Source organism: Myiozetetes cayanensis, unplaced genomic scaffold (genome assembly GCF_022539395.1).
Source record: "Myiozetetes cayanensis isolate MyiCay16 unplaced genomic scaffold, myiCay2020 scf5-8, whole genome shotgun sequence".
Classification (NCBI taxonomy): Eukaryota; Metazoa; Chordata; class Aves; order Passeriformes; family Tyrannidae; genus Myiozetetes; species Myiozetetes cayanensis.
Genome location: NW_026087742.1, coordinates 113,845,889 through 113,873,801, shown reverse-complemented (window position 1 = coordinate 113,873,801; position 27,913 = coordinate 113,845,889). Strand labels below are relative to the sequence as shown.

The 27,913-nt window shown below is 43.5% G+C and overlaps 1 protein-coding gene across 1 annotated transcript in view; it reads right to left on the bottom strand.

Moving 5' to 3' along the window:
• Positions 1–27,895, bottom strand: part of BRWD1 (bromodomain and WD repeat domain containing 1) — a 37,415-nt gene extending 9,520 nt beyond the window's left edge. The window contains 35 exon segments of the mRNA XM_050332756.1: positions 195–341; positions 755–799; positions 1,236–1,311; positions 1,517–1,642; positions 2,874–2,994; positions 4,127–4,282; positions 5,761–5,822; positions 7,238–7,349; positions 7,653–7,735; positions 7,844–7,968; positions 8,254–8,361; positions 8,463–8,579; positions 9,541–9,736; positions 10,628–10,713; positions 11,576–11,716; positions 11,986–12,076; positions 12,972–13,155; positions 13,961–14,146; positions 14,297–14,522; positions 15,657–15,785; positions 16,350–16,484; positions 16,730–16,880; positions 17,770–17,868; positions 18,392–18,432; positions 18,921–19,021; positions 19,656–19,726; positions 20,646–20,746; positions 21,968–22,189; positions 22,344–22,504; positions 22,694–22,792; positions 23,960–24,110; positions 27,150–27,209; positions 27,392–27,421; positions 27,587–27,645; positions 27,788–27,895. Coding sequence (XP_050188713.1) covers positions 195–341; positions 755–799; positions 1,236–1,311; positions 1,517–1,642; positions 2,874–2,994; positions 4,127–4,282; positions 5,761–5,822; positions 7,238–7,349; positions 7,653–7,735; positions 7,844–7,968; positions 8,254–8,361; positions 8,463–8,579; positions 9,541–9,736; positions 10,628–10,713; positions 11,576–11,716; positions 11,986–12,076; positions 12,972–13,155; positions 13,961–14,146; positions 14,297–14,522; positions 15,657–15,785; positions 16,350–16,484; positions 16,730–16,880; positions 17,770–17,868; positions 18,392–18,432; positions 18,921–19,021; positions 19,656–19,726; positions 20,646–20,746; positions 21,968–22,189; positions 22,344–22,504; positions 22,694–22,792; positions 23,960–24,110; positions 27,150–27,209; positions 27,392–27,421; positions 27,587–27,645; positions 27,788–27,845 — 4,056 coding nt within the window. The 5' untranslated portion in view covers positions 27,846–27,895.
• Between the last annotated feature and the right edge of the window lie 18 nt (positions 27,896–27,913).

Sequence of the window (27,913 nt, the reverse complement as noted above, 5' to 3'; positions counted from 1 at the left end):
TTGTAATTTGAGAGGAGCTAAAAGGACACAGGTTATTTTCACCCTAAAAAGGACAGAGATTACTGTGACCCTAAAAAGGACACAGGTTGTTTTCACCCCAAAAAGGACACAGGTTTTCTTCACCCCAAAAAGGACACAGGTTATTTTCACCCTAAAAAGACACAGATTATTTGAGGAGTTTATTAAGAACTTACAGGATATTGATCCAGGTCAACAGGCTGCCTGAAAGGTTCGGAATCTTCACACTGGAAAATTAAATTCACCAGTTCCATGCACTGCTTCTTCCAACAGTTCTCATCATAACCATTTTTCACACTTTTCCCTTTTTTTAAGCCTTGTCCCTTGGGAAAAAAAAAATACAGCATGAAAAAAAATCAGCTTGATAATCCCTCTGAAGTTGTTTTTGTGACAAAAAAATGCACTTCCAAACACTGTTATATACCAAAAAATATGTTCCTAATATTTAGTAATAAAACTATAAATTTTATTAGAAATTTATATCATAAAAGTATTAAGAAAATCTAGCAAATAATACTATTTCCTTGTAATATCTTTAAAAATGTTTAATTCTAAGGCACAAACCCCATACCTTCCGATACACATTAGTCCCAAAAGATTTGAATAATATCCTTCTCTCTAAGTGTTTTTCCCAAGCATGTTCAGGTAAATGAATGATTTTATTTATATCCCAAATATATATATATATATTTATATATATATTTGGGGGTTCCATGGTAAACATCAGCCAACTCACTTTTCTCCTTCTGTAGGATGTCCTTGGAACACATTTTTCATCATCCTGCACAAAAGAAAATCAATCCTCTTCAAAATTAAGCATGAAAAAAAGAGGTGATTTGTGCTCAAAGTGTCATGACATTGATATTGTGGTCAAAATTATTTTTATTCTCAATTCTCTCAAGGAGACAGAAGATGAACATGAAAAAAAAAAAACCACAGCACAGCATTTGGGAGACTTGGAAAACAACATCCTGGATCCCACCAGGGGAGATTCCTGACTCCAACTCTTGTCCTTACCACAAAGGGAAAAGCAGCACCAGGAGTTGCAATAAGACTTTGAACCTCAGGGATTAAATATTACTAAATATTATCAATTCACTGATAATAAAGACCATAAAACCCTCATAAAAATTCGTGATATATTCCATGGTTTGTATTAGCAAAAAATTCAAAACTATTTGAAGGCTGGGGGGGATTTTCTGACATAAATCATTTACCAGGTCAGCATCATGACAGTCCTGTTCATCATCTGTGGTGCTGCACAGCTCGAAGATGTTGGTGCAGTCCTGATCACTGCAAGGCAATTAAATCTCAGTTACTGCACGAGCAAAAGCAGGGCTGGGGTGCCCTGAACTCAACCCCAACCAAGAGCTACACAGGGAAGGGGAGGCAGGAAGTAGGAATGGACACAGAAATAAGGGATATTAAGATGTTTATGCTCTGCCAGTGTTGAAGAGCACGAGGGTTCCAACATTGTTGAGATGAAAATGCCACTCACTTGATGAACTTGAGCAGCTGGGTGGTGATTTTTTTGGCAGCTCTGGCGATGGCACTGCCAGGCTCGTTGAAGGTTCTGGCGTTGCTCTCGAGGTATCTCACCTCCCACACCAGAGCTGAGATCCTCCTGCAGAGAACATTGCACCTTGAAAACTGAAGCCAACTCAAAACCAGCCAAAACTGCACCTCAGGAATTATCTGGCTGTGTTACATTTACATGTCCTGTGGTTTAGGTCTCACTGGGTCAGCATCAAACTTTTCATTCACATAGAAAAGCCAAGGGAGCCAAACCAACAGTGCACGTGTCAAACAACTCCTTTTCCAACTCATCCCCACAAAGTTTGGGATATAAATCCATACAAGGCCATGTAAGCACCAGGACATCATAAAAATGCCACTGGAATAATCCTGAGGATTGTGGATTCCTTGGTTAAGAGCTTACATGTCACCTGAACCAAAAGGAAGGGGGGAAAAGTACTATTTAATCACTGTAAATGATCCCATTTCTTCTGGAAATATCAGGAGCCCTGACAAATGGAACATCAGTTGTATCTGAGGAATTTTGAATTAATAAACACAAGGCACAAGCAATTCAAAGAGAGGTGAAAAGCAGCTTTGTCTAATTAAATTATTAAAGACATCTCAGTTTCTGCCTTCCCTCACAGACCGTGCTCTGAGGCCACCAGGCCAAGCAGTGCCCTCTGTGAAGTGACAGATCTGAGAAACTGCTGCAGATTAAAACTGAAACTTGAGAGAAATGAGCTCCCACCAATGTGTCATTTCATTTTTATACCTCAATTCTCTAATTCCTTACAATTGGGAAGCAGGGACACCCTAAACTGGCAGTTCTTCAAGTACAGAATTTCAAATTATTTCCCAATAAATTGTTTCTATATTACAGAGGAGGAAAAACCACTATCAGTGACTCTTCACTGCATTTACAGACATGCTGAATGCAGGTCCAGATGGAAAACGTATTTAAAATTATTTTAGAGCTCTGCACAGCCAGCACATCCAGCAAATCACAACACTCTTCCCTTAAGTTTCCCCCCTCCTTAAGTTTTCTCATTGGAAATGCTTTGATATTAAATATTTGACAATATTTAACATTTCACCTCTGTGTTCAAGCCCATTTCTTAAAGTAATTTAAGAGCTTAAGGGCTTAACTCTCCTCAAATTCCAAGTGTCTGAAGTCCAGCACTTCAACACCTGAACTGCCTTTAGGACTGAAGTAACTTCAGGGCTTTTTTTATGATGTTTGGTGATTTCCACAGCGAATTTCTGCGAGAATAAATGTCAGTGTTGGTTGTAAATGTGCAAACAGTCCCAGTGTGATGCTGTCCCCTGGCAGCACTGACCTGTAGAACCTGTTGGCCAGCCTGGTCCTGATGGTGTTGAGGTCTGTAGGATAAGCAATCACCGTGCAGTATTTGGGGTAGGTGCACAGGTCAACAGGGCCACAGAAAGGGGCTGAAATGTCTGGGGAGAAACAGCAACAAGATTGAACTGTTTGAAAACAAGATTGAACTGTTTGAAAACAAGATTGAACTGTTTGAAAACATAACTGAACTGTTTGAAAACATAACTGAACTGTTTGATTTGCACCTTCCAGAACCTGAGGGGAGCCCACGGGGAAGGTGGATTGGGACTATTTACAAGGAGGGACAGGACAAGGGGGAATGGCTTTGAACTGACAGAGAGCAGGGTTAGATGGGATATTGGGAAGGAATTCCTGGCTGGGAGGGTGGGCAGGCCCTGGCACAGCTTGCCCAGAGAAGCTGTGGCTGCTCCTGGATCCCTGGAAGTGCCCAGGGTTTGGAGTACCCTAGGCTAGTGGAAGGTGTCCCTGTCCAGGGCAGGGGGTGGCACTGGATGATCTTTGAGGTCCCTTCCAACCCAACCCATTCTGTGATCCTGTAATTTTCATTTGCATCCTGAATTGTTAAATGAAGGTCATATTTTTAACATGAAATCCTTCAGACAGGATTTCTGTGCAGTTTGGGGTTTTTGCAGGGGGTTGGAACTGGATGATCTGATCTTTAAGGTCCTTTCCAACCCAGGCCATTCCACGATTCTACTTCAAAGCTTGCAGGCAGATGACAATTGAGGCAGGAGTTCAGTTTTTATGTGTAATTATTCTTGATAAAACCAATGCCTTATAAAATTATCACAGAATGTGCTGAGTTGGAAGTGACCCACGAGGATCATCAAAATCCAAGCCCTGGCCCTGCCCAGAACCATCCCCAAGAACCCCACCCTGTCCCTGAGAGCATCATCCAAACGCTCCTGGAGCTCTGGAAGCCTTGGGGCCGTGCCCACTGCCCTGGGGAGCCTGGGCAGTGCCAACCACCCTCTGGGGGATTATCCTTGTGCTGAGATCTTGCCCTGGCACAGCTCCAGCCCTTCCCTGCTCCCCCCAGAGCAGAGCTCAGTCCTGCCCCTCAAGCTGTGACTGCAGCGTGGTGTCCCCTCCGGTCTCCACAGAAAACCACAGGAACATTTACAGCACTTTAACACAGGGAATGTTGAAAGGATGCCATGGGATGTTCCAGGGCTCTTTCTAAATCAATGTTAGCAGCAAATTCCTTAAAACTTTTGATCCCATGCTCACCAAGAGTCATAAGCTGGTCAATGCCACTGATAATCCGCTCACAGGCTTCGTCCCGAGACTTCAGCCCCCACTCCCCTGGCTGGGGTTTGTAGAGGAGCCTCTCCACCTCCTGTGGGGTCACAGACACACTGCCCCCCAACTCCTCAGGCTGGTCCACTGCACACACAGCAACAGGGGAGGGAGAAACAGAACAGTGTCAATTGTGTGGTACTCACACTCGTAAATGACAAAAAAACACCTTGCCTTGAAACGGAGTTTGATGCTGAAACTCTGGGGAAAGGATTGCACACAAAATGTGTGGAACAGCAAAATATCCTTTGGCCTTCCACAACTTCCACTAAACTCTTTCCTCCTCTTCTTCTAAGCACAAGACTTAACAGGACTTCTTTTTTTTAGATGCACATCCTGAACTTCACAGGGTCACAACTCCATGAGCCACTTTGGGCCACAGACCTTTCAAGAGTTGCAGGTGAGAGCTCATGATCCCCTCCCTGGCATTAATAACTAACTCTGACCCATGAATATGCTGCATATCAAGATTAAAATCCCTTTCAGCTATAACTAACACAGAGGAAAAATTCAAGTTTTAATGGGGGGTCCTCTAAGTTGACAAAAAGTCCTGTTTTTTTCTTCCCTTCAGCTGAAGAGGGTTAGTCCTAATAACTCAACTAATTTCTGATTCTCTGTTAATTATTGCCCTGACAGAGTGTTTGTTATCCACTTTCAACAACACCAAACATGAAGTTCTTCAAGACTCATCTCAATCTGTGTCCTGATAACCAAGAGACAAAATTTATGCTGGCAGGATCCAGAAAAAAACAACAAAACCAAACTATCAGAAGGAAAATTTTGGGAGTGGGAAACACAAGGTGCAGTTTCCATCCCAACCTGTGAGTCATTCCAGTGGAAAACAAGGAAGGGAAAGCAAAGGAGAAGAGGTTTAAATTCCCTTTTTTTGAAGCATTATTATGGTACCAATGCAGTGTGTAAATGCACTAAGTCTGTTTAACAGCTTTGTTGTCATTTTCTGCCTGGAAAGGACAAAACCAGGGAGAGTTCTGGATTGTCGTCAGTTTCTGTTCTTCCTGCAGCCAAGTGATTGCTGATCCATGACCTCTTCAGAGGAGGTTATTCCCAATTTTTTGACCTTATCCACCCAGGACACATCAGCATTTAGCTTTTTTTTTATTCCCTTTTTTTTTATATCCCCTTCCCTGTTTTCCTGTGGTAAAGTCATGGACACAGATTGGACAGAACATCCTCCTGTGTGCAGTATATTCAGATTTAAGAAGAAACACAGTACAAGCCTTTCAGATGTCAGGGAAACACCCAGCAAAGGTTATTAATAAATTAAATTTATTATCTTTTTTTTGGTAGCTTATTCAGTAACTACTCTCTCAGCAACTTCCACATTTTCTCCCAACATTTCAAGTACTCCCTTCAGAATTGCTCTGCAAGGTGCAAAGGGAAAAATGTGAATACATTGAAGTTATTTCACTAAATCTGAATCAAAGCTATCTTTAAGAACTCACAGCAAAGACAGGAATCACCTCAGGCCCAATACCTGAAAGAAAGAAAAAACTGGCAAGAAGGAAAAGCACATTAAAGCAATTTATTACCAGGTTTTTACCTACCATTATCAGGAACTGGTTCCATGTCCCAAGGGCTCAGCTTTTCGATTTCCCCGTTGTCCCATCTGACTCCACCAGGGAAAAAAGCAAAATAAAAAGAATAATTTCAAGTTATTAATTGAAATATCTTGGCTCAGGAGGATTCCCTCCAAGCATATTTAAACCACAGCTGTGAGAACATTTAAATTACAGCTGGTTTTAGGTATTGGTGCTGTTTGCAGTCCCCATGATCCTGCTACCAGAAACAAATGTATCAGTCTGCAGTTCACCAATCTCCCTCCTGAGCTCTGCCAGCAGCCTCCTGGCAGAGTTTCCCAAATTCCTGGGTGAATGCCATGGAATTCTGATGCCTTAATAAACTCAGATATTTGGTCTAAGACCTCCCGTGGATTTATTTCCAACCAACTGGAAATTGCAGTGACCACGCTCAGAGTGTTTTGTAATTAAAGCTCTGCTCAGGTATCAGCATCTCTCCTGTGTTTTGGATCATCCAGTGACTCAGGAAAACTTGGAACCATCACACTCAGCCTGTTTGAGCTCTGCAGGTTCCTCAGCTCAGTTCTCCTCCCCTGTTACTGTGCAACACCTCAGGAGCTGTTGATGTTCCCAGATGGATAAACTACTCCATAATTTTCCATGTGAGACTTTCTCAACACGGTTTAGTCCAGCTTAAACCCCACCTAGTTCTGCTTAAGCTCCCTTTATCCAAGTAATTCAATATATCAGTTATTATCTGGCCAAAAAAGCAACAAAAAATTCAATTTATCTTCAGTTTATTTCTTAAGTATTGGTGATTCAAACACAGCTGCCAAACACTCCAGGTATTTTTATATCCACATCTTAGGATAATGCTCTGGAAGAGCTGTTTGTGAGAGCAGTCAGAACAGTCACAACTCTCCAAAGGCAGCACAGAAAGGAGCTCAGGGAATTGGCTCCAGGCTGTTTCATCACTGGAAATCGTATGTAACAATCCTGGCAGTCTCTCAGAGTTGTCTTTTACCTCCAAATATTTCCTTTCTTTGTGCTGAGCAACAAGTCCAAAAGGCTCTGAATGAAGCAGAAATTAAAAAGCTCTCCAACGAGGAAAATGTGAATATTAAATGGACTGTAAAAGACACGGGAACATCTGGGCATGGGAGAAATAGGAATATAAGGATTCACTGTTCATTCTCCTCACAGTCCTTCCTCACTGGGGGAAAGAATCCAAAGCAAACAAGAAGATCAAGGAAGAGATCCAGCCTTACTCATCACAGAAAATGGGAAGAGGTCAACAGCTCCTTTTCCCTTTATCCATTAACAAGCTGCCCCAAGTTCTTACACATTCTTACTACGTTAGCAACTTAAAACCACCAGCTGACAAGAAACCCAGGAAAATGATTTAACTGAGCAATTTACACATTCTCACACAAACAAAGGCAGCTGTGTGAGAGGCAACCCACAGCACCACCACCACAAGAGTATAAAATCTTGTTGTACTCACTTCACACTGTAGCACTGGAAGTGACTGTCTGGGTACTGAGGCTGGTAAGGTTCCTGTCCCAGCACCGTCCCAAACCACCAGGCGTCGTCGATGATGGAGCGGAACCTGTCGGCTACAGCACAACACTCTGCTCACACATTCTGCCAGGGGAACTCAGTTAACTGTTTCTCTTCTCCAGGCAGTTAGAAAAACTGCTGGTAAATGTTATTTCTTGATTTCTTTAAAGTTCTAAACCCACTGGCACGAGAAAAAAGAGATGAGATCTCAACAGATGTTTGGACCACGTTAAGCTCCAAGGCTCCAATTCCTGATTCTTACCTACCAGGGAAGCCTCTGGACCTACAGACAGGCAGGAATTAGCAATTCCTGATTTCAGAAGTGCTCAGCCAAGCCCTCAGCACACACACACACTTACAGGCCTGCCAGTTCCTCTGCCGGGCCTCGTCGTAGAACTGCCGGAGGATGAGGAAGTCGATGACGTCGGGCATGTCGTGGTACCTGCAGGGAAAGAAATCCCTTATTTCACTTGTTCCTCAGGGCTTTAGGAGGAAGATTCCACAGCAGCCCATTTTTAAATGCTTTGCAGAGAAGGAGAAGTGCACACACCTGATGGAGAATGATTTGTCAGTGTGCTTTCCAGTGGCGTGGTCTATAAAGGCGAGCTTGAGGCAACACAGGGTGGGAGGGCCGACCTCGTACCTGATTCCAACGATCTTCACCAATTCCTGATCCTGCAGGTAAGAACAAACAGCTTCAGGGAGTTTTACCTTTGGGAACACCCACAGAATTGTCAGTTTAACATCAGTCAAACGACTGCAGAACCCCTCAAAATACTGGAACTAGGTGGGGGATTTCAGTGACAGCTGTCAAACCCAACATTCTTAACACAGGGATTCCCCCAGGGAACTCTGGGGACATTCTGCCAGTTGAAGACACTTTCCCCTGTTGTTTTACAAACAGTTTCATGCAACTCTTCAGTCCCAGGTGAGTGAATTGAGCCCCCAGTGCAGACCTACCCTAAGCACCACTTTCCTCCACGGCTCCTTGTGCGGGTTCAGTTCGTAAATGTTATTTCTCCTCACTTCTTCAATGTAAGCTTCGTGCCCTTGTCTGAAATAGATCACCTAAAACAGATCCCAGCAAACCCCAAAGAGTCAATGCTATCCTGCATTTAGGAACTGGAACAGTCACAGAAGCACTGGAAGGTTTTGATCAGCGTTCCTACCTCGTCACCCATCTGAGGGACAAAGGGGGATCTCCGGAGAGCCGTGTCCGTGATCCAAACTGGGGGGTGCCAGTCATGGGACAATTCCACGTTGGATGGTTGTGCTGCAGCATCAGCCTTCACAGAATTAGACAGAACAGGTACAAAACTCATTCCATTTTAATTTGGTACATAACAGCTTAGGAAAAATTTATCAAGCTGTTTGAGGTTACTCGGAAGAAAGTGGAATGATAAGAGATAAAAACATGGCAAAACCATATCAAAATTACCCCAAAAAACCAACTTTGTCTGCTCCTTTATGGTATAAAATAACAAACAGTAGTTATTGTAGCTTAAAAAAAGTAATTGTTTAGATTCACTAACAAATTTTTGGAGAATTCTTGTAACTAATAAAAAATTAAAAATTCATCCTAAGTATAAATAGGCACCATCAATACAGTGACTGTGTCCCTTAAAACAGGCACGTTCCTTAAAACCAGAGGGTTTAACAGGGTTATAGTCACAGTCATGGAATGGTTTGGGTTGGAAGGGACCTTAAGGATCATCTCATTTCAAAGCCCTGCAGGGACATCTTCCACCAGCCCAGGTTGCTCCAAGCCCCGTCCAACCTGGCCTTGGACACTTCCAGGGATCCAGGGGCAGCCACAGCTTCTCTGGGCAACCTGTGCCAGGGCCTGCCCACCCTCCCAGGGAAGAATTCCTTCCCCATATCCCATCCAACCCTTCTCTCTGTCAGTTTGCAGCCATTCCCCATGTCCTGTCACTCCAGCCCTTGTGAGAAGTCTGATATTCTGCGGATATTTAACAAACACACCTCCCTTTTAACACCAGCAACCCTGAGAACCCTTTTTATGTGGAAAGCAAAAACGACTTCACTTGGAATGCTGATCCTTCCCTACAAATCAGCAGATGCCTCACCATTTGGGATGGCCTCACCCTAATCCCACAAATCCGTGGGGGGTGACACCAATATTCCCGTCCAACCACAACCAAACCACCCGAACAGTTCCCAGCGCCGAGGTCAAAAACCCCAGTGAGAAATTCCTGAAAGACTGAGCAAAACCAACAGGACTGGTACCTCCTCCTGCCTTCTGGGTTTGGGTTTTTTCCTCCTTTTCCTCCTTCTCCTCTTGGGAGGGGATGGTTTCTCTGCTGAGCCCTCGTCCTCCGAGGTGCTGCAGTACCTGAGCGCTTTGCGGCGCGAGGTGCGCACGGGGGGCTGTAAATTGATCCCGGAATCCGCGATCCAGTCGGAATATCTGCTGGAGGAATCGCTGCCAGAGGGGCCAGGGGAACACAAACACAAACACACAGAAAGAAAGAAGGGGTCACTATTCCCAGCAGGTGACAATTGCTGTTGGAAGCAGCATCGAAATCACTGTGATTCCTTTGAACTATCGTAACAATCACTTGGAGTTTAACGGGGTTTTTTGGGAACGCAGGAATTCACAGCACGTTCCTTAAAGCAACTGAAGTCTGGTGATTTCTAAAATCAGTCATTTTACTCCATAAAGTTGTGCAATGAAGTTCTGGACTAGTTAGGAGCCCTCCCTGAAGAACCCAGCAGACAAACACTGCTTAATTCTTTACACACAACTCACAGCTCCACATCTGCTCTTTGCCTCTCTCTCAGCATTTTTAGGTTCTACTACTACAGAGTTCTAGAAAAAATACCTTAAAAAGCCAAACCAGAGTGATTACAAAGTTATCTACAGCTTCAGTTCCACATAAAACTAGAACCTTATAAAAATTAAGATTTCTTTTCCCCCAATACATTTTGTAGAGCAAGGAATCGACCTTTGCTGCATCGTTCAAATAAATAAACCCCTACAAACAAACAAAAAAATAAACTCCAACCCAAACAAAATCCCTCCCAGTATAAAAATCCCACATAGTATAAAAACGTTCCAGGCTATTTTCTCTCTCATCATCTAGCAAAAAAACAAAACAAACCAGAAGGGTTTGAAACTACATTAAAAGACAGAAATTATGTGGTGAAATGGAACAGTAAATACCAATTCACCGTGTCAGGAAAAGTGTGTGAATGATGATACAGGATGGAATCACATCTGAGGCACCCCAGGGCTTCAGTGCAACTCTGAAGCTGCCAAAATTCAAATCCAACTCATCACCAAGCAAAATCTGGGATGTTTGTTCACTTTTACCTGGAGCTGTTACTGTTGCTTTTCTTGTCACTTCTCCACTCTTCCTCTTCATCTGACGAGCCAGAGCCCTCACTTTCTTCAGCTTCCTAAATTTACAAGACAAGCAGTCAACCCCAAATTTTCTCCCAGCAGGTGTTTTAACACAAACCCCACATTTAGGTTATCAAATCAAGTTAAAATGGAAATGAAAGGAATTAGGGCATGTGAAGTACAGCACGAAATCTCTCTCAGAGGGAGGACTTTACACATTGCAAAACCCCAATAAACAAGATTTAATCTGAAACTTCAGTTCTTTTTTTAGCCTACCATTCACAGGAATAAAACCAAAAAATAAACCAAAAAAAAAAAACCAACCTTGAACATTTACATCAGTGCTCAGATTTCTGCAAGATCATTACTTCAAATATTTTCCCAGTTTTGAGATTTCCTTTCCCTCCTTAAAACACCTCCAAGTCCAACCACTGATTTGCACCATCTGGTAACAAAACACCCAAAAGTTCTGCTGCCCACAGCAAAGTCACCTCAAACCAAGAGGAACAGACCCCTTGGGGAACAATCACATCACCAAGAACCTTCCAAATGTCCACTTTCAGTTTTGTGCACGAATTTGGGAGGTTTTCCCACAGAAACAGCAAAACCCATCCAAAAATCCCAATTTCAGCTGAAGTCAATTGTCCATCAGATTTTTGCCTCGGGCTGTGGGTTTGGTTTAGAGGATTCTCAGTAAAACCAGTTCAGCTGTTTATAAAGTGATAGAAAAGATTCTGTTGGTATCAAAGCAACAAATATCAAAGTGCCAACAAAAAAACGATGCCCAGGAAAAGAATTCCTCTGGAAAAAGAGGAGGTTTCTTTGTTTGCTTATTTAAGAGAGAAAAGGCACATTTAAATGAAACTTCACTTACTGAGCAGCTCCAGCTCCAAATGAGAACTCCAGGAAAGAACTCACCTGCTCTATCAAACCCAAGCAGTCGTCCCTTTCCTCATCAGAAGATTCCAGCTGGTCGATGTTGTTCCGTGTCCGGTAATTGGAATATTTCCGTCTGTGCAGTCGCCGCTTGGATTGGATTAACGAGGACTCGGAGTCGCTCTGATTAACACAGGAGGTGGGAAATTAATTACAGGCAAATATTGACGTGGCACAGCTGTCTGAGGGTGAAAGGGTGGAAGGAGGTAGGACTGAGAACATAAAGAATTCCAGGGATTCATAAAAATAATTCAAACTCTGCCCTGCAATAATTGGAAGATGAATCATCAGTGTCCTCTGAGGGCCACACCTTCAGAAAGACCTGCTTTTAATTTTCACACCACTTGTCCCTGGGCACAGAATGCCCATTTTCCAAGGAGCTGCCATGTTACCTTTTCCAGTGACTCAAATGACTTTATCTTCTCTGTCACATAAAGATCTCTCTCTTCTTCCCCCTTTGCAATCCGATATTCTTCCTGCTTCCTGCAAGAAAGTGGGGAAAATCTCACTCTCCATCTGTTCTGACAGTGCTGATCTCGTTAAAGGATCTATCCCAAAATGCCCAATTCCACTTCACTATTAATTGCTGTTCTTATTGCTCAAACAACTCTCCTCTCGTTTCCAGGTAAGAGTAAAAAAAGATGGATATTAAGAAATTCTTCCTTGCAAACATCCAAACACAACCAACTTTTCCAACCCCATTTTTAATCCACATTCCTCTCTTTGCAATCTTTCTACTTCCCAACACAGGGAATGCCTCTTGAAACCTTCAGAGGTGTGGCAGCACAGGTGGTTGCACCATTAAAAAGAAATATTGAGCTATTAATTCTCCTTTTTACAGGTGAATCACAGAATATTCTGAGCTGGAAGTGACCCACAAGGCTCATCTCAGCCCAGCTCTGGAGTGAGTGGCCCACATGAGGATTTTCTGCTGCATTACCACCACCATGTTCTAACACTGAGAGTCCTTTTGAAAAGCAGCTCTTTTAGGGTTAGGCTTTCCCAGCTTTTTATTTCAAGTGCTTGGTGCTGCTCCTGGTCATAAACCACCCCCAAAAAAGTCTCACAGAAAGCACAACCTCACTGGTCATAAATCACCCCCAGAAGTCTCACAGAAAGCACAACCTCCCTCAACTCTTTCATGTAAATTAATTCAACCCCTATCTTTTATTTTGGAGAAAGCAAGAATTCAGGGCATCTGGCTGGCCTTGAAGATGAGTGAATATATTGAAATATGAGAGAACCATTCAACAGTTGAGTGGCCTTTACCCCTGAGTGTTTTAAGCCCACCTGACCACGACCCTGAACCACTCCCACAGCAGCTTTGCTCCACCAGGTGTATCCAAACCAAGCTCCAGTGTCCTCTCTGCTCACCCACCTGAGCAGGCTGGGGGGGATTTCTGGCACCACCACCCTCCTCCTCCAGGCCTGCAGGTCCCTCTCCGTGGCCATCTGGCTGCGTGGGGCGTTCTGGTGCATCTGCCTGACCCCTTCCACCTGCCCGCTGCGCCTCAGCCCGATGTTGGGGGGGCTCTGCATCTCCACACTCGGCCTCCTGAAAGCTGAAACACACAAAAAACAGCCTTTTTGGTTTTTTTTTTAATCAGAATTAGAGCCTTGTTTCTCCTTGCTCCAAGATAATTAACGTTTTTTATATAATTATTTAATAATATATAGAATTATTATATGTATCGTTACGATCGTGAGGATGTGGCTTCAACCTTCAAGAGTTCTCTGTGTGGTAGAAAAAGGAGAAATTATATAGAAAATACAGAGAGGATTTTTAAAACTTATTATTTCTGCTGCTATTTTAATACAGTGGGAGGAGGTGGGATGTGACACAGGGGTTTGCTTGAACTTCCAGGCAGCTCTGAGGTTGCTGAGGCTCTAAAAGGCACTTTCCCTGCAGCTGAGTGTATACAATTAAAAATAAATGATTATTTAATTAAATATAATTACATATCATGTATTGACATGATTATATTATCACCTATTTAATAATTATATACCATAATATATTTTTATATATATATTAATTCTATAATTCAAACTACAAGGACACAGCTCAGAAAAGTGTCTTGTTTAAATCTGTAAAGGAGGGAGAGGAGAAACCATTTTGAATAATGGCACAATTCTTATTTTGCCAAAAAGAATAAGCATTGCAAAAACATTTATATTCACATTATTTATATTTATATTGGCAAATATTTGGGGAAAATAAGTATTGTATTGCATAAATGTTATTTGAGCATTATTGAGTAGAACCCCACGAGGAGTACAATTAACGCTGTTCGAAAGGAAAAGTGAAAGGTTTTGTTTTGGGATTCATTCACAGGAGTAGCTGTTTTGTTACCAGTGATTACCAACCTCTTCTGGGAGTCCCCTCCCCGTTGTGGGGGGCGTTGGGAGCAGCCTCTGGGTCAGCTGCAGTCCTCTGATCCTGCTCCAGCTGCAGCTGGCGGATCATGCCATCCAGGATGCTGGGCTCCATGCCCTGCTCCTCCTGATCCATGGTCTGCTGCCCAATCACCTGCTCAACCACCTCTCCATCACCTTGCAAGTGGCAAAACAAACCAAATGGATGGAATTATTCCAATTGCTTTATTTTCCAAGGGAGAATTTCTGGAGTGTGCAGCTCCAGCACGGCCTGGGCAGGAGGAAGAACCCGCCAGGCGAGCTGGGCTGGAAGGGTTTGGTTCTTACTTGTTGCCACATAGCCAAGCTGAGGGATCAGATGTTCATCTGCACAGTTCTCTCTTCCTGGCACCAGCCTTTGGTATTTTGTGGGATGAGGGTTTCCATCCACATCCACTAAGAAGGGAGGGGGCATGAGATGAGGGGCCTGCTGGGTCTGCTCGTCCAGGACGTAGTTGTTGGAGTCTCGGATCAGCGGCCGATAGTCCGTGTGGAAGAACATCTGGTCAGGAATCTGAGGGAAATGAGATCTTTGGGTCATCAACTGGGCAAAAAGAAGATGCCAAAGGACAGAATAAAGCACCACAATCTCCCTAAAGGGCAGGTTCCCAACAAGAAGTTGTGCACAGCTTCAGTTAACCTGGAGGGGTGTCGCAGTTTTCCGATTTTTCACCGTGTTTTTGCCCCAAAAGCTGAAGTAAATTGAAGCAAAAGCACTCTTTGACACTTGGAAATATTTTGGATCTCATTCTATTTTTTCTCCCTACAATTAAGAGAAGTTTCCTGGATTTCCATGTAAGGAGATCATTGCCTAAAGCTCAACATCAGCTCTCAAGGTTCCCAGCTGTGAATTCTTTCCTAATCTTCATCTGTGTCCACCTGAAAATTCTTTTGCAACTGCAATTCTACTGAGTCCAGGAGGCTGAAGGAAAACAGTTATGTAAAATATCAGATCCCAGGCAGGTGGGAGAGATGAAGAGAACAAGCTTCAACTTCAGCTAAGAAGGTAGAGCAAGAAAAAAAAATAGTTCTTTAAAATGAAATACATGGAGTTATCATTTCAACCTGGAAAAAAATGAGGGGGAGTGAAAAAAAACCCACGTGTATTTATCAAAACAAAAAGCAAACAGGCTGATCCTAAACAGCCCAACATTGGTCCCCACACACGTTTTTATAACACTTCCAAATCCACAGTGCTGGATGAGTATTTACCTTTACTGACTTCAATCAACTCCTGTGAATTTGGGCTTGAATGTGGAAAGGTCAAAAGAAGGGCAGGATAAACCAGCCAATCATCCCTCCCATACACAGAGGCTGCTTTTGTTTCATAGGTAGCAAACTTTGTCACCTTTAGACACTGAGCTATTGCCAGAAATCAGAAATAAAAGTAATTCTGAGGTGGAACAGTTAATGTGGATTGGTGGAAGGTGGAAATGTATTCCAGGGAAGTTCCTGGGAGCTTCTCCCAAGGGAATGTTAAGACAGTGGTTGTTCCTGCTGGGCCAGGACCACACAAGCAAGAGAACTGAGAGGCATCAAAAAACATCTGGAACCACACAAACCTGTATTTTTTTTAAAAGAACCGAACATAACTCATCTGATTTGAGTCAGAAAGCTGAGGCAGAGCTGGGATAAAAGCTGGGCTCACCTTTTCATAAGTCCTGCTGCAGCCAAAGCCGAAGATCAGCAGGTGCCCGTGGGAGTCTGTGCATGCAAAATGCTGCCCATCCGGGGAAAATTTACAGTCAAACACGGCCCCGTGGCCTTGGCCTTCGATCTGCAGGGGAGGGAGAAAAACCTCCACATTACTGGGGGGATTTTTGTGCCAGCAAATCATAATGCACTCCAAAAATTCATTATTCCATCCCAAGCGATCGTGCAGCTGATTCTTCTTAAAAGGGTTAAAAAGTTATATGAACTTCAGATGATAGCTGAAATCTCAGAGAAAATAACTTGATTTAAAGTGTTAACAACGGAGCAAATGTAATGGGAGCTCTCAAGGACTGTGATAATGAGTAATATAATATTAAAATTTTTAAGACAGTGGAAAATAAGATCCCAACCAGAAAAGATCCCAACCAGAAACTTGCAGATGACACCTCAAGCTGAGAGAAAACAGTTCCTAGGAATGAGGTGCATCCTTCAGTTAAAAAAAAAAAAAGAATGGAAAAGCTGCAATAACCAGGAAATTCAAAGGTAAAAAAATGAACATAAATTTTGCTGGGTTGAGGTTGGGTTTTTTGGGTTTTTTTCCAAGAAGGTGCAGGGGGTGTGAGTGTTGCTGACAATTCCTTAAGCTAGGGAGGTGTTGGAAATAAATTGTGTTTTAGAAAGGTCCTACCATGTTGAAGTAGTGCTTGGTTTTGGTGCCTTTGGTGATGTCCCAGATGAAGACGTTGCCGTCGTGACCCGCAGACAGCATTATCCTGGAATCAAAGGGGTGGGGCTCCAACACAAACACCTCATCTGCATGGCCCTGCAATTGCACATTGCACATCATCATCACCAGGAAAATCCACAGCACCAGGGTATTTACAGCACGTGCAGCAGGTGTTTGCCAAAGCCCCGGATCATCCCCTCTGGAAAATTAAACCCCAGGCAGCCAGAAAGGCTTTAAATTCTACAGGTAAGAATTACCTGGATTCAAGCAAAAACTTGTAGGAATATTTTGCCAAAGGGGCCTGTGAATTGCCACTGCAATTCCAAGGAAAAGGGACATACCACCAGGTCATGGAGCAGCTGGCCCGTGCAGGAATTCCACACTTTGAGCAGGTGGTTGTTGACGGCGGTGACGACGTAATTGTCGTTTTGGTTCCAGGCGATCATGGTCACTTTGGGCTTCATGAATTTGTCTTCTTCTGCACAAGTGTCACTGTTGGGAAAGAGTCAACCCCTTAATCAGCACATTTCAACCTCAAAATGCAGCAAGAGAACCTGTCTGCTCATAATCACATAAGGGAAGTGAAGAACAAATTAAACCTTGGGTTGAAATTTTTGTCCATCAACTTCCTTCACTCAAAGCAAATCTGGATTTTTAGCATATTTATTTTAGAGGATTTTTTTTCCCTTTTCCATGGGGTCTTGGCTCTTCTACGGAGTCCTAACAGAAATCTTTCAGAATTTGGGACTTTTTTCAGGCAGGTTTTCCAAATTAACTGATTCAGAAGCCAATCTCTACCTTAGCCAAAGGGCTTTTTTCAATCCTGAGTCCTCCCATAAATATAGCAAAGATAATATTTTGTTTCAACCTCAATCTATTTCCTTCTTCTTTGCCCAAAATACACTTACAGGATACTGTAAAACTCCCTCCTCAGCATTTTAGTCCAAGTGCAGGAACAAGCTTTCCTTGGAACACACATTCCCACAGGATTATCTGGATTCCATGTCAACCAGAGGCCTCTCTGATCCCCACAACCCCAGTTAAACCTCAAATATTATTAATAACTCCTCCTTCCTTTGTAAAATCACGTTTACTTTTCATGGCTGCACCACAAGAAGAGCTGCAAATCACCCTCCAATCAACTCCTGCACCCAAGGCTTGGCTTTTAATTTAATCACCTACAAATCACATCATTAAAACCTCATTTAATCACTGACAAATCAACTCCTCTTTAGCATCCAGCGAAGCTGACTGAGCATCCTGTAAATTATCCACCCTTCAGGTTTCTCCAGCTTAACACCCTGCTCTTCATCTGCAATTGGAGTAATTGAGTTTTTCAATCTTGGTGACTTCACAACACAAGAAATCTCCCCCCACCTACCCCAGCAGTCGGTCAGACATGTCCAACAAGATGCTCCTCCACTCTGCCTGCTCGAAGTGCCAGATCCTGGCTGTGCCATCCCTGCTGCCGCTGATGAACCTGGAGAGATATTAAAATTAAAAGTTCATTTACCTTCAAAAGGAGTTGCTTTGAAGCAGATTTCGAGTTGCACACAGCAGTTTTGCAGTGGGAGAGTCAGAGAAGTGAAATCATCCTCAACTCCTCAGTGCCAACACTTTAATGATGTGTTTTAAGGGACTGCAGAGTATCAGATACTGAACCAGAGGCAAGAACAGATCAGGTGAAAAGGATTATAAGTTAATTTTGACCATTTTCACTGCATTTTCACTTATTTCCTTTACAATATTTCCTGACAGTGAAAGGAAAGGAGGGGGAAAGGGACGTTTATGAAGCCACAAATACACTGGGTAGATTAAAAAGTGGTAACATTCCTCCAGGTAAATGAAGTTTTCCTGGATCAGTCCAGATTTCCCCTCTCTGAGTTACAAATACGTGGATTTTTCTCCTTGGAAACATCCAGGTAAGAACAATAATTATTAATTATTATTAATTTCAAAATGATGCATTTTTTTGGTTCACATTTAAGCATCTTTCAACATACCTGTCCCCACCATTAGAGAACTGAATGCTGTCAACTTTGTCCTGGAACAAAAAGTAGAGTTTGTTAGAAAATTTGTTTTGTTTTGTTTGTTTTTAAACAGAAAATACAGTTTTTGACAAATCTGAGCTCAGTAAAATCCAAAAGAAGGAAAAAAAAAAAAGAACATTTTTTAATTTCTAAGAGTTTTAAACTGCAAGGAGAACCAAGTCCAACAAATACTGCCCAGGATTCACTAAGCATTAATACATTTAAAATGCAGGTTTTATGAACAGCCCAAATGAAACATGAAGGATTAACAGATTAAATAACCTGGCTGCCAACTGAATAATATTTGAATATATTCCCAGTGCCATAAACCACTGGTGAGGAATGTGTTGCTCCCACTCCTACTAAAGAAATAAACTATTAGTTCTTCACTTTTATCACAGTAAAAACTGCAGGAGAAATTGGGAAAAAACAGGTTATAATATTACCTTGTGACTTCATTACTGCTTGCAGGGATTAATTAACTAATTAACTCACTACTTACAGCATGACTTGCCAATTCTGCTATTTTCACAGGTGTTTCAGAGCCAAAAAAATACATCCTGATGACGTGGTCAGTGCTGCCAGTTGCTAAAAACATGCCACCTGTAAAAGAAATAATCGAGCAATAATTAAGGTAGTGTGTAAGAAATTAAAGCAGATCACCAACATTTCTAATTGAAATTAAAAAACAAAAAACCACAACTATTTGAAGAATGGCACATTTTTTATGCTCTTCCACTGACACACATGCAAGAAAACAATTTACACTCAGATTATTTGTATTTTATTCCTGAAATTTCCCAGAAAGCCCCCAAGGAACTGGAGGAAAGCAAACTGCAAGCAGCTTTACAGGTACATTTGTGGATCCTTTGGAAAGGAGGGATCTTTAGAACCATCCCTGGCCCAAAATCAGGAGGCTCCAGCTGGCAGGAGCCACTTCCACTGCTGGTGACCGTGGAATCTTGAGAGAACTTGTTTTGCAAATCCCTGATGTTGTGTCAAGGGATTAAACCAAAATAAACATCAGGTGATTTTTACTTCTGTGAAATCACTTCCTTCAACAGCTTCTCACTGTCAGCTGAGGGAAGCCTCAGGATTTAATGATGTCACAGCTGACATGCAGTTATTTACATCTCTACAATTATTCACTCCCAGCTGCAGGTTTTGTCCATTTGAAAGCTGTCCCAAGCAAATATTGTGAAGAAAAGAAATCATTCCAGGACTGTCCAGGACTTACCGACACTGAAGGAAGAGCAAAGCATCTGCACCCCTGGTCTGGGTTTCTCTGTGAACCTCAGTGGGCGGTTGCTTGAAAAAAAAACACAAACAAAACAACAAAAGATGCTTTGAAACAGCTCCCACCACCCAAAAATTTGCTTTTCTTAACAGTTCAAAACATAAAGGAATGTTTTTTCAAACTGCTACATAACAGGGGCTTCTTCAATGCAGGAAGTTCTGTAAATGTTTCAGGACTCCCAGTGCTTACAGTTAAATTTAAGTCTATGCATGAACTAACAGTGCTTCCCTCACACACAGTCCCTGAAGTTAATTTTAGAGGGAAAATAATTAAGGATGCAGCTTAAACACCATTTCACAGCCCTGAAAGATTCTTCAGATGAGACTGTGCTTTTTACAGCTTTTGCTGCAGTTCTGCTACCTTAAGACCACAAGTTTGAATTAAAAAGCTAAAATACAATAATAAAATATAATCTGCTTTCTAAGGCTCTGAGGTTTTTTTAATAACAGTTCTAATGCAAAAGGGATCATTTTATATCAACTCTCATGACATGGCACAATAGCAGACAAAGACAAATCATCCTGGATCTTTTCTTTCTGGTAATAATCTCATTTTTTGGGGGGTTACAATCCACACACAGAACACGTAAAACTATCCTGGCCATGCAAACCCTGCCTGGAATTCTGTAAGAGGCATCCAAAAACTCCAGGAATGTTGGAAACCCAAGAGCAACAAGAAGCTTTATTATGCTTTGCATCCTATTTACATTTCCAGCCATTCCTGTTGTCCTTTTAGTGCAGGAAGAAGTTAATGTATTTCCCAGGACAACATAATGTTGTGAATTATTTAATAATAATTACAGAATTAATTATTTCCACGACGGTTTTTTCATCCCAAACCCCACTTATTTTTTGGTTTTAACTGGTATGGAGTTAAAAGCACCTGACTTATTTTAGGCACAAGGGGTTCAGCAGCAGCCCATTTACATACTTGAATTTCATGGAATCTGTATCCCACTGCCAGAAGCAAACAGTTCCATCTGCACCAGTGGACACCATGTACCTCATGGAGCCTTTCACCATTGGGCTGAACTGCAGGGAATAAAAGGGAATCAGACACTCACAGAAAGAAATTTTAAACAATTTTAAACCAGCATTTTTAGTGTTCACAAAGTAAGATCTTCCACCTTTTAAAAATAACTTTGTGGTCTGCATTTCAATTGTTGTGTCACATAAACCCAGTTTGTTCAGCGGTTTGGTTGTGAGGTATGAACTGACCACAATCATTCACCGCACATTTTGGCCAGGAATGAGATGAATAAGCAGAGCAGACAGTGAAAAAAAGAAAGTTTAGCTGGATAGATGTACTCCAAAAATTCTATAATTAAGCAGAGCATGAGGTAGGAGGTAATTTGAATGTGTAACTCAGTAATTCCTCAGAAATACTCCTCGAAGACATGGATTTATTGCTGTGCACAGACCAACCTTTCAGAAAACTTCCCACAACACAAGGTGATTAAACTGTTCATCAATTACTGATGTTGTAACAGCCATAAAGATTGTGCCTGGTGCAACTACAGTATCAGTAAGAAATCTTGAATTGAAAAAAATCCACACACTAAAAAAACAAACTTAAAAAGCCAAACAAAATGCAATGAATGCCACAGAAACTGCAGATAGGAAGACTACTCTCAGAGGCAGAGAAAAAAAAGCAAGATTATTGGTTTGTACTGAGCTTCCCAAGCAGCTCCTCACCCCTCAACATGAGCTGTTGGTTCCACTGGAAAACACAGCAAATAAGGGATTATAATAAGGGATGTTAAATAAGGGATTAATAAATAATATTAAATAAGGGATTATAAAGGCCAAAGGGAGACTGAATCCAAAGAACCACCAGGAGCACACATCAAGGCCTTCAAATTTCAATCCACAACATGGCACACAGAACATCTTTGTGCTTCTCAGGTAACTCATATTTTGGAGGTTTAAGACAAAAACCTGTATCATAGAAGTTGTAGGAATCACACACTGGATCAGGACACTCAGCCACATAAACCAGCCCACTGTGCCTCCAGTAACAACCAGCAGGACATGGTATTTCCCAGAAATTCCCTTGGGTTCCAACAGCCCAAGTGTTTTAAGTAGTGATCTTTTAAGTGAAGAAGTTCTTATCTTCAGTTCAACACTCAGCAATCCCAGAGAAGGAAGGAATTTACTGATTTCTGAGCAGTTTATCCCGTGGTTTTTGACACAAATATTTCAATATTCCCACCGAAATAAGGTGAGGCAGGAACCCTTGGAAACCCCCCCTACCTGCAAGGAGGTGATGGAGCCCGTGTGGCCATGCAGGACAGCAACAGGAGCACAGGTTCTGAGGCACCACACTCGGATCATTTTGTCACAGCTCCCGGCTGCAATCATGGTGTTCTCGTAATTCACCGCCATGTCAGAGATCTCTGCCGAGTGGCCCCTCAGCGTGGCAAACAATCTGCCGTTGTGAGTCGACCAGATCTTCACCAGGCAGTCATCTGAGCCCTGCAAAGAAATGGTCAGTGAAGACAACAACTTCCTGCACGGTTCTGGCCTTCAGTTCCAGCCAAGTGTTCCACTGACAGGGAGCCGATCGTTTTAGCAGCACTGAATCCATCTCGAACCGGTTTTCAGATTGGGACGAGTTTCATCAACTTACAGTAAATATTCTGTGTCCAGTCCTATCAAATGCAACACAATACACAGAGGAAAGGTGGCCAAGGATCCTTCTGTGCATCTTGACATGCTGGTACATAGTGCCTGGGAATGAGGTGCTGAACTTGGCATATCCAGTTAACTGCTTTGCTCGATGCACTTCCACTGCAACACACAGAAATCTTGTTTAAAAAAATAATCATGTTTATCCTAAACCACACCTTTATTCAACTTCCATTAAAATACTACTTAAAGACTTCACTAGAAGTGATTTTCATTAAGTCAGGTTTCTTTGTATTTGCATTTTTTTGGGGTGTAAAAGCAGCAGCAGTGGGGGGGCTGAGCAGAGCTTACCGAGGTTTGGGGGGCTGCCATAATTCACAGGCATTTCGGGGGGTCTCCCTCGGTGCAGAGCAGCGAATGCAGAGCCCTTCCAGACAGTGTTCCTGCAATCTGCAAAACCACCTCGGTTGAAGTTCATCAACACATGTCAAAAATGCCAACAGAGAGATGCAATTCCAAAGAGCCCACCTAGAGGTGGCCTCAAGCACGGGATTGAACCCACCAAAAAGCCAGGAATGACCCCAAACTTTTCACAAACAGTGCAGCATCAGAGGAGATTAAAAATCCACCTAATGAACATCCATTTAATAAAAATCCTTTTAATAACAGGAGGGAACACAGACAAAACCAACCACCAAACTCTGAATCACTCCCAGCTGATGGCAAAACTAACTTTTCAACTGAATTTTTGCTGCTTGTTCTCACAGTACAAAGCTGTGAAGATTTTTAACGTTCTCGTGAATATTTATTCAGAAATTTAATTAAGATTTATTTAATATTTATTAGTATGAAATTGAGATGATCTCAAGACCTTTTAAGTACCTAAAAGGGGCTTGCAAGAAAGCTGGGGAGGGGCTTTTCACAAGGAGAAGGGGGAATTGCCTCAAGCTGAGGGAGGGCAGGGTTAGATGGGATGTCAGGAATTCTCCCCTGGGAGGGTGGGGAGGTCCTGGCACAGGTTACCCAAAGGAATTGTGGCTGCCCCTGGATCCATGGAAGTGTCCAAGGCCAGGCTGGACAGGGCAGGGAGCAACCTGGGCTAGTGGGAAGTGTCCCTGCCCATGGCAGAGGAGTTGGAATGAGATGAGCTTTGAGGTCCCTTCTAACCCAAACCATCCTTTAATTCCAAGATGTCCCTTCTTAAAAAAAAGCAACTCCCAAACTGACAGTCATTTTGACATCCTGCTGACATAACTGCAATCCCAATTTCCAGGACAGAACAGTGCCCATCATTCCCTGGGCATCCTTTAAAGCAGGCAGGGCAGGCAAGTGAAAACACCCCAGTGTCCCATAAACCAGTCCCATATCCCAGTGCCCAGGAACCCCCAGAACTCACCCAGACACATCAACACCCCCACCCCAGACACACCCAGAGAGGGAAATCCCCCACTAAAATCCACTCTGTATCAAAGTACATCTTCACACATTGCCAACCACTCCCTAAATCATGGATGATTTTCTTCAGTGTATGGACAGAATTCCCAAGCATTCCCAAACTCTTAACTATACACATCAAACACTGGATCATTCCCATCCCAAAAGAACCCCAAAGCTCACCTTTTGCTGTCCGGAGCAGGGACTGTCTCCCTGCACCCAGCAAGGAATTGACTCTGGAAATGCTGGGTGGGATCTCCTTATCCAGGATAGGGCCAATCCTCTTGCAAATTTGTAATAAATGATCTGGAGCCACATGTTTGTTGGACAGCACCTGACAGGAATTTAAGTTTAAAAAAAAAAAAAAAATCTGTAGAACAGATGAATCTGAAAGCATCAACATTCACAGGTTTATTAAATAAATTAGAACTTTAACTTCCAAACCAAAATCAATGCTGTCTGATCTAGTAAATTCAGTGAGGACTCTACAAGCAAGGGAGAGTAGAAATAACTGCAGTAAAGAAGTAACTCACTGCACATCAGTATTTTACCACTGGAAGCTTCAAATAACCACCCTACAAGCGAGAGTCTTTGCCCATTTCACCCAATTATCTGTATTAAAAATAAGAATTCAAATTCAAAGCCTCACATAACTCAAGGTCATGGAGAATCTGGTTGCAGTCAGGCACGAGAACCTGTGCAGCTACTCCTTCAGCCACACAGCACTTGCTCAGTGAACTGCAAAGGGGCAGGTTTGAGTACAATCTCCCTGGAAATAGCTTCCTTGAAAAACCAGCACTGCCAAGCCTGCCCTACTTCCTTAAACCAAAAGTCATCCCTACATTCAGGAGTGATCCCACACCATCATCTGCATCAAACAACCTAAAAACTCCACACCCCCACACGCACTTGGACGGCTCAGCCAAGAGCAGGCGGGTGCAGGCTTTGAGTATTTTTTCCACCTCTCTTATTTCTGGGTGTTCCATGAAAAAAAAATCCTTATTCTTTCCAAGTTCAACCCCAATAATGCAGCAGGTAAAGGTGCAGAGGAGGGGTTGAACAGCCTCAAGTAAAGCAAAGCACCAGAATCCTGAACTGAAGCTGCTGGGAAGGTGTGAATCAACCCCGTGTGGCACAGAGAAACCAGTCAGACCCTGCTGGAATCGGTGGCTGAATCAGCCACTCTGCTCCTCAGGAACCTCACAATTCCCAGGCAATCAATCCATCCAGGAGAGGCACAGGGCCACACCAACACAGGTATGTGGCCTCCTGCCCAGGCAGCTGAGAACACAGGCACAACCAGCTCGTGCTGCTGCTGCTGCTGCTGAATGACTGAGCCTGGGTGAGCCAAGTCCTGACAGGGCTGATCTCCCTCCTCAGAGCACTGGGAATGAAAATGCAGCAGGGCAGATCTGGGCAACAAAAAGCTCCTCAAAGGCACACTGTGCAGTGGGAATGAACAGTGAAAGCCACAGCCCTGCACTTGTTTTAATCATAAAAAAATCCGGGCTTGAGGCTCGTGGGGGTTCGGGTTGTGTTCCTGAGGCAGGAACATCAGTACAACAGGTCACATCATCCTATGGGCAAATATATCCAGGAAAATCAGCTCATGGGATGCTTAAAATCGATTCTAAGATTACAAAGTGGACTTTCTCATTATTTCTTCACCAGTGTTGTCCCCTGAACTGGTACAGAGCAGTGCCAGCCACAGCACTCAGGACAGAAAGCTCAGCACACTTTCTGCCAAGCACTAAACCCCTTTTTGTTTGCAGGGCCACCAGCAGCAAGTGTGCATCCCAAACTCAGTCCTGGCGTGCAAAACCTGGCAATCCCTCTCCTGTTTAATTGGTTTCACTCAAATTTTGGGAGGAACAGTTGTTTTACAGCTTTAAAATGCCCCGATGAATGCAGAGGGTAAGGAGTAATCACACCTCATGGTTGTATTTGTCGGTGGGCTGTGCAAGTTCAGAGTGAGAACAGCGGGACAAGAGGTTCCCCAAACCCCTCAAAAAGCAGAAACTAAGTAGTTCAGAAGATTAATTTAGATATTCTCAAATACTGCTGCCCTGTGTAGACATTTCTTTCCAACTGTGCAGGAAAAAGAGGCAGGAGCAGCACACGTTAAAGAATTAACCTGACAATTGTATGTGCACAATAATCACGGCTAAAAAGCACTCCTGAAGTCAGAAGAACCCACACAGGACACCTCCCAACACCCCACTTTTCACCAGAAGAAATGGGGTAAAAAAACCAACAAGGAACCAACAAAAGAACTCCCAACAATCCTTTTTAAACTTAATCCTGCTTTCATCTTTGCTAAATTCAAGTCAGAGCTTGAAGATATTCCTGTTTAGCAAGACTAGGCTTCTCAGTGCCTTAAAAAAAACTCATCTAAAACCTCACTTGCTCGACTGACCACACTGACAAGGAGAGGAAATGGAATCAAATTTATTGTTCTGAGCAACACTTGAATCATTAAGAAAATGTTTTAAACGAAAAATTCATTCCTTCCCAAATACAATCCTGAGATCTTTAAGTGCTCCTCAACACGGACTGAACTACAATAATCAATTAACCTAGAATGTCTGAATCTTGGGAGGGGAAAAAAAAGCAAGAGCAAACACCTCTTTAAAGAAAACAAAACCAACCAGAATAAGGCAAGATAAAAACCACCGCTGGGCAGGCACCCCCAGGCCATCCCTTCACGGGATTCAACTGCCAAACACAGTTTGCCATTTCAAAAGCAGCAAAATTAAGCAGCAGAACAGAGCCCTCCCTTAAGTAAAAACATTTAGAGCAAGCAGCATCAGCCCTGGAGGGCAGAAAGTACATTTTCCTGAGAGAGATCACCCCCATCCTTCCAGCATGAAGAGACAAAGCAGTGACCAGCGAGGAGCCAGAGATAACGAGCACATTCACAGGCACCAGAACTGCCAACCCTCCGGGTTTCCGAGCAGCGATTTCCTTTCCTGATCTGTTGGAGGGGGGCTGAAAGGAGCCAACCAGCAAAAAAAAAAATAAATACCGACAAATCAAAGCGTGCCTCACAAGCTCGCCCCTGAAACTCCGAAATGAAACCTGGGCGCACATTGGCTCCCGCCTGCGTGTAGGCAGCGGCATCCACCACCGCACAACGCCAAGCTCCACCTCTGCTATGTAAACAATATCCTCGATTTAAAACCGCCGCTTGTGTTTTTGTTAGTCCGGTGTCAAAGAAATTAAAGGCCCCTTCTCTAAAATAACTCCGCTGGCCGGAGCCGGAGCGATGCTGGAAGGTGAAGGTTCGGGCCTGGTTTTAAAGGTAGAGAGGGTCTAAAGTCGGTTGTTAGCACGGTAATCAAAAGGGGGGGTTTTTGAAAGGTAAAAGTCTCACCAATTCTTCGTAACTTCTATAATGCTCATTTCCTTGCCAATCCAACCTTTTAGGAAGCAACTAAACAAAGGGAAAAAAAAACAAACCGTGAGCGGTTGAAGGGGAAGGAGGGGATTACAGATCACATCCAAAACAATGTGTGTGTTGAAGGCGGGGGAAAAGTTGAGACAGCGGCAGAAACTTGAATGACTTGCAAGGGAAACTTTTAACTACAGCGGGATTTCATCAGAGCCCACACAGACCTGGTGCTGCTCCAGCTCCTGCACCAGCACCTGCAGTGGAAAAGGGGAAAAAAAAAAAACACAGAGTGAGGGACGAGCCGGGATTTGGCTTCTCCAGAGCTGGAGGGGGGGCGCGGCTGCTCCCACCTCCCCCCGACCCCGGGCGGGCAGCGCGGGGTCCCCGCGCCCCGGCGAGCGCCGCGCTCCCTCACTCACCTTCAGCGCTCTCCGGCAGGGCCCGGTGCTCAGGAACCGGGCGATGAGGAAGTAAAGCTCTGCGAGAAACACAGGGAGAGACCCGTGGGATGGACTGAGCCGGGGGGCGGCCGTGCCCCATCCTGAGGGGAGGGTGGCGGAGGGGGGGGCAGGAAGATGGCGGCACCGGCGGCGCCTCCTGGCCCCGGCCCGCGCTGTTACCTGATTCAATGAGCGGCAGCGGCGCGCCAGCGCTGGAAGAGGCCGCGGGCTCGGCCATGGCGGGCTGAGGGCGGCGGGCCCGGCTCGGCACGGCGCTGTCAGCGCCTCCCCTCCCTCCCTCCCCTC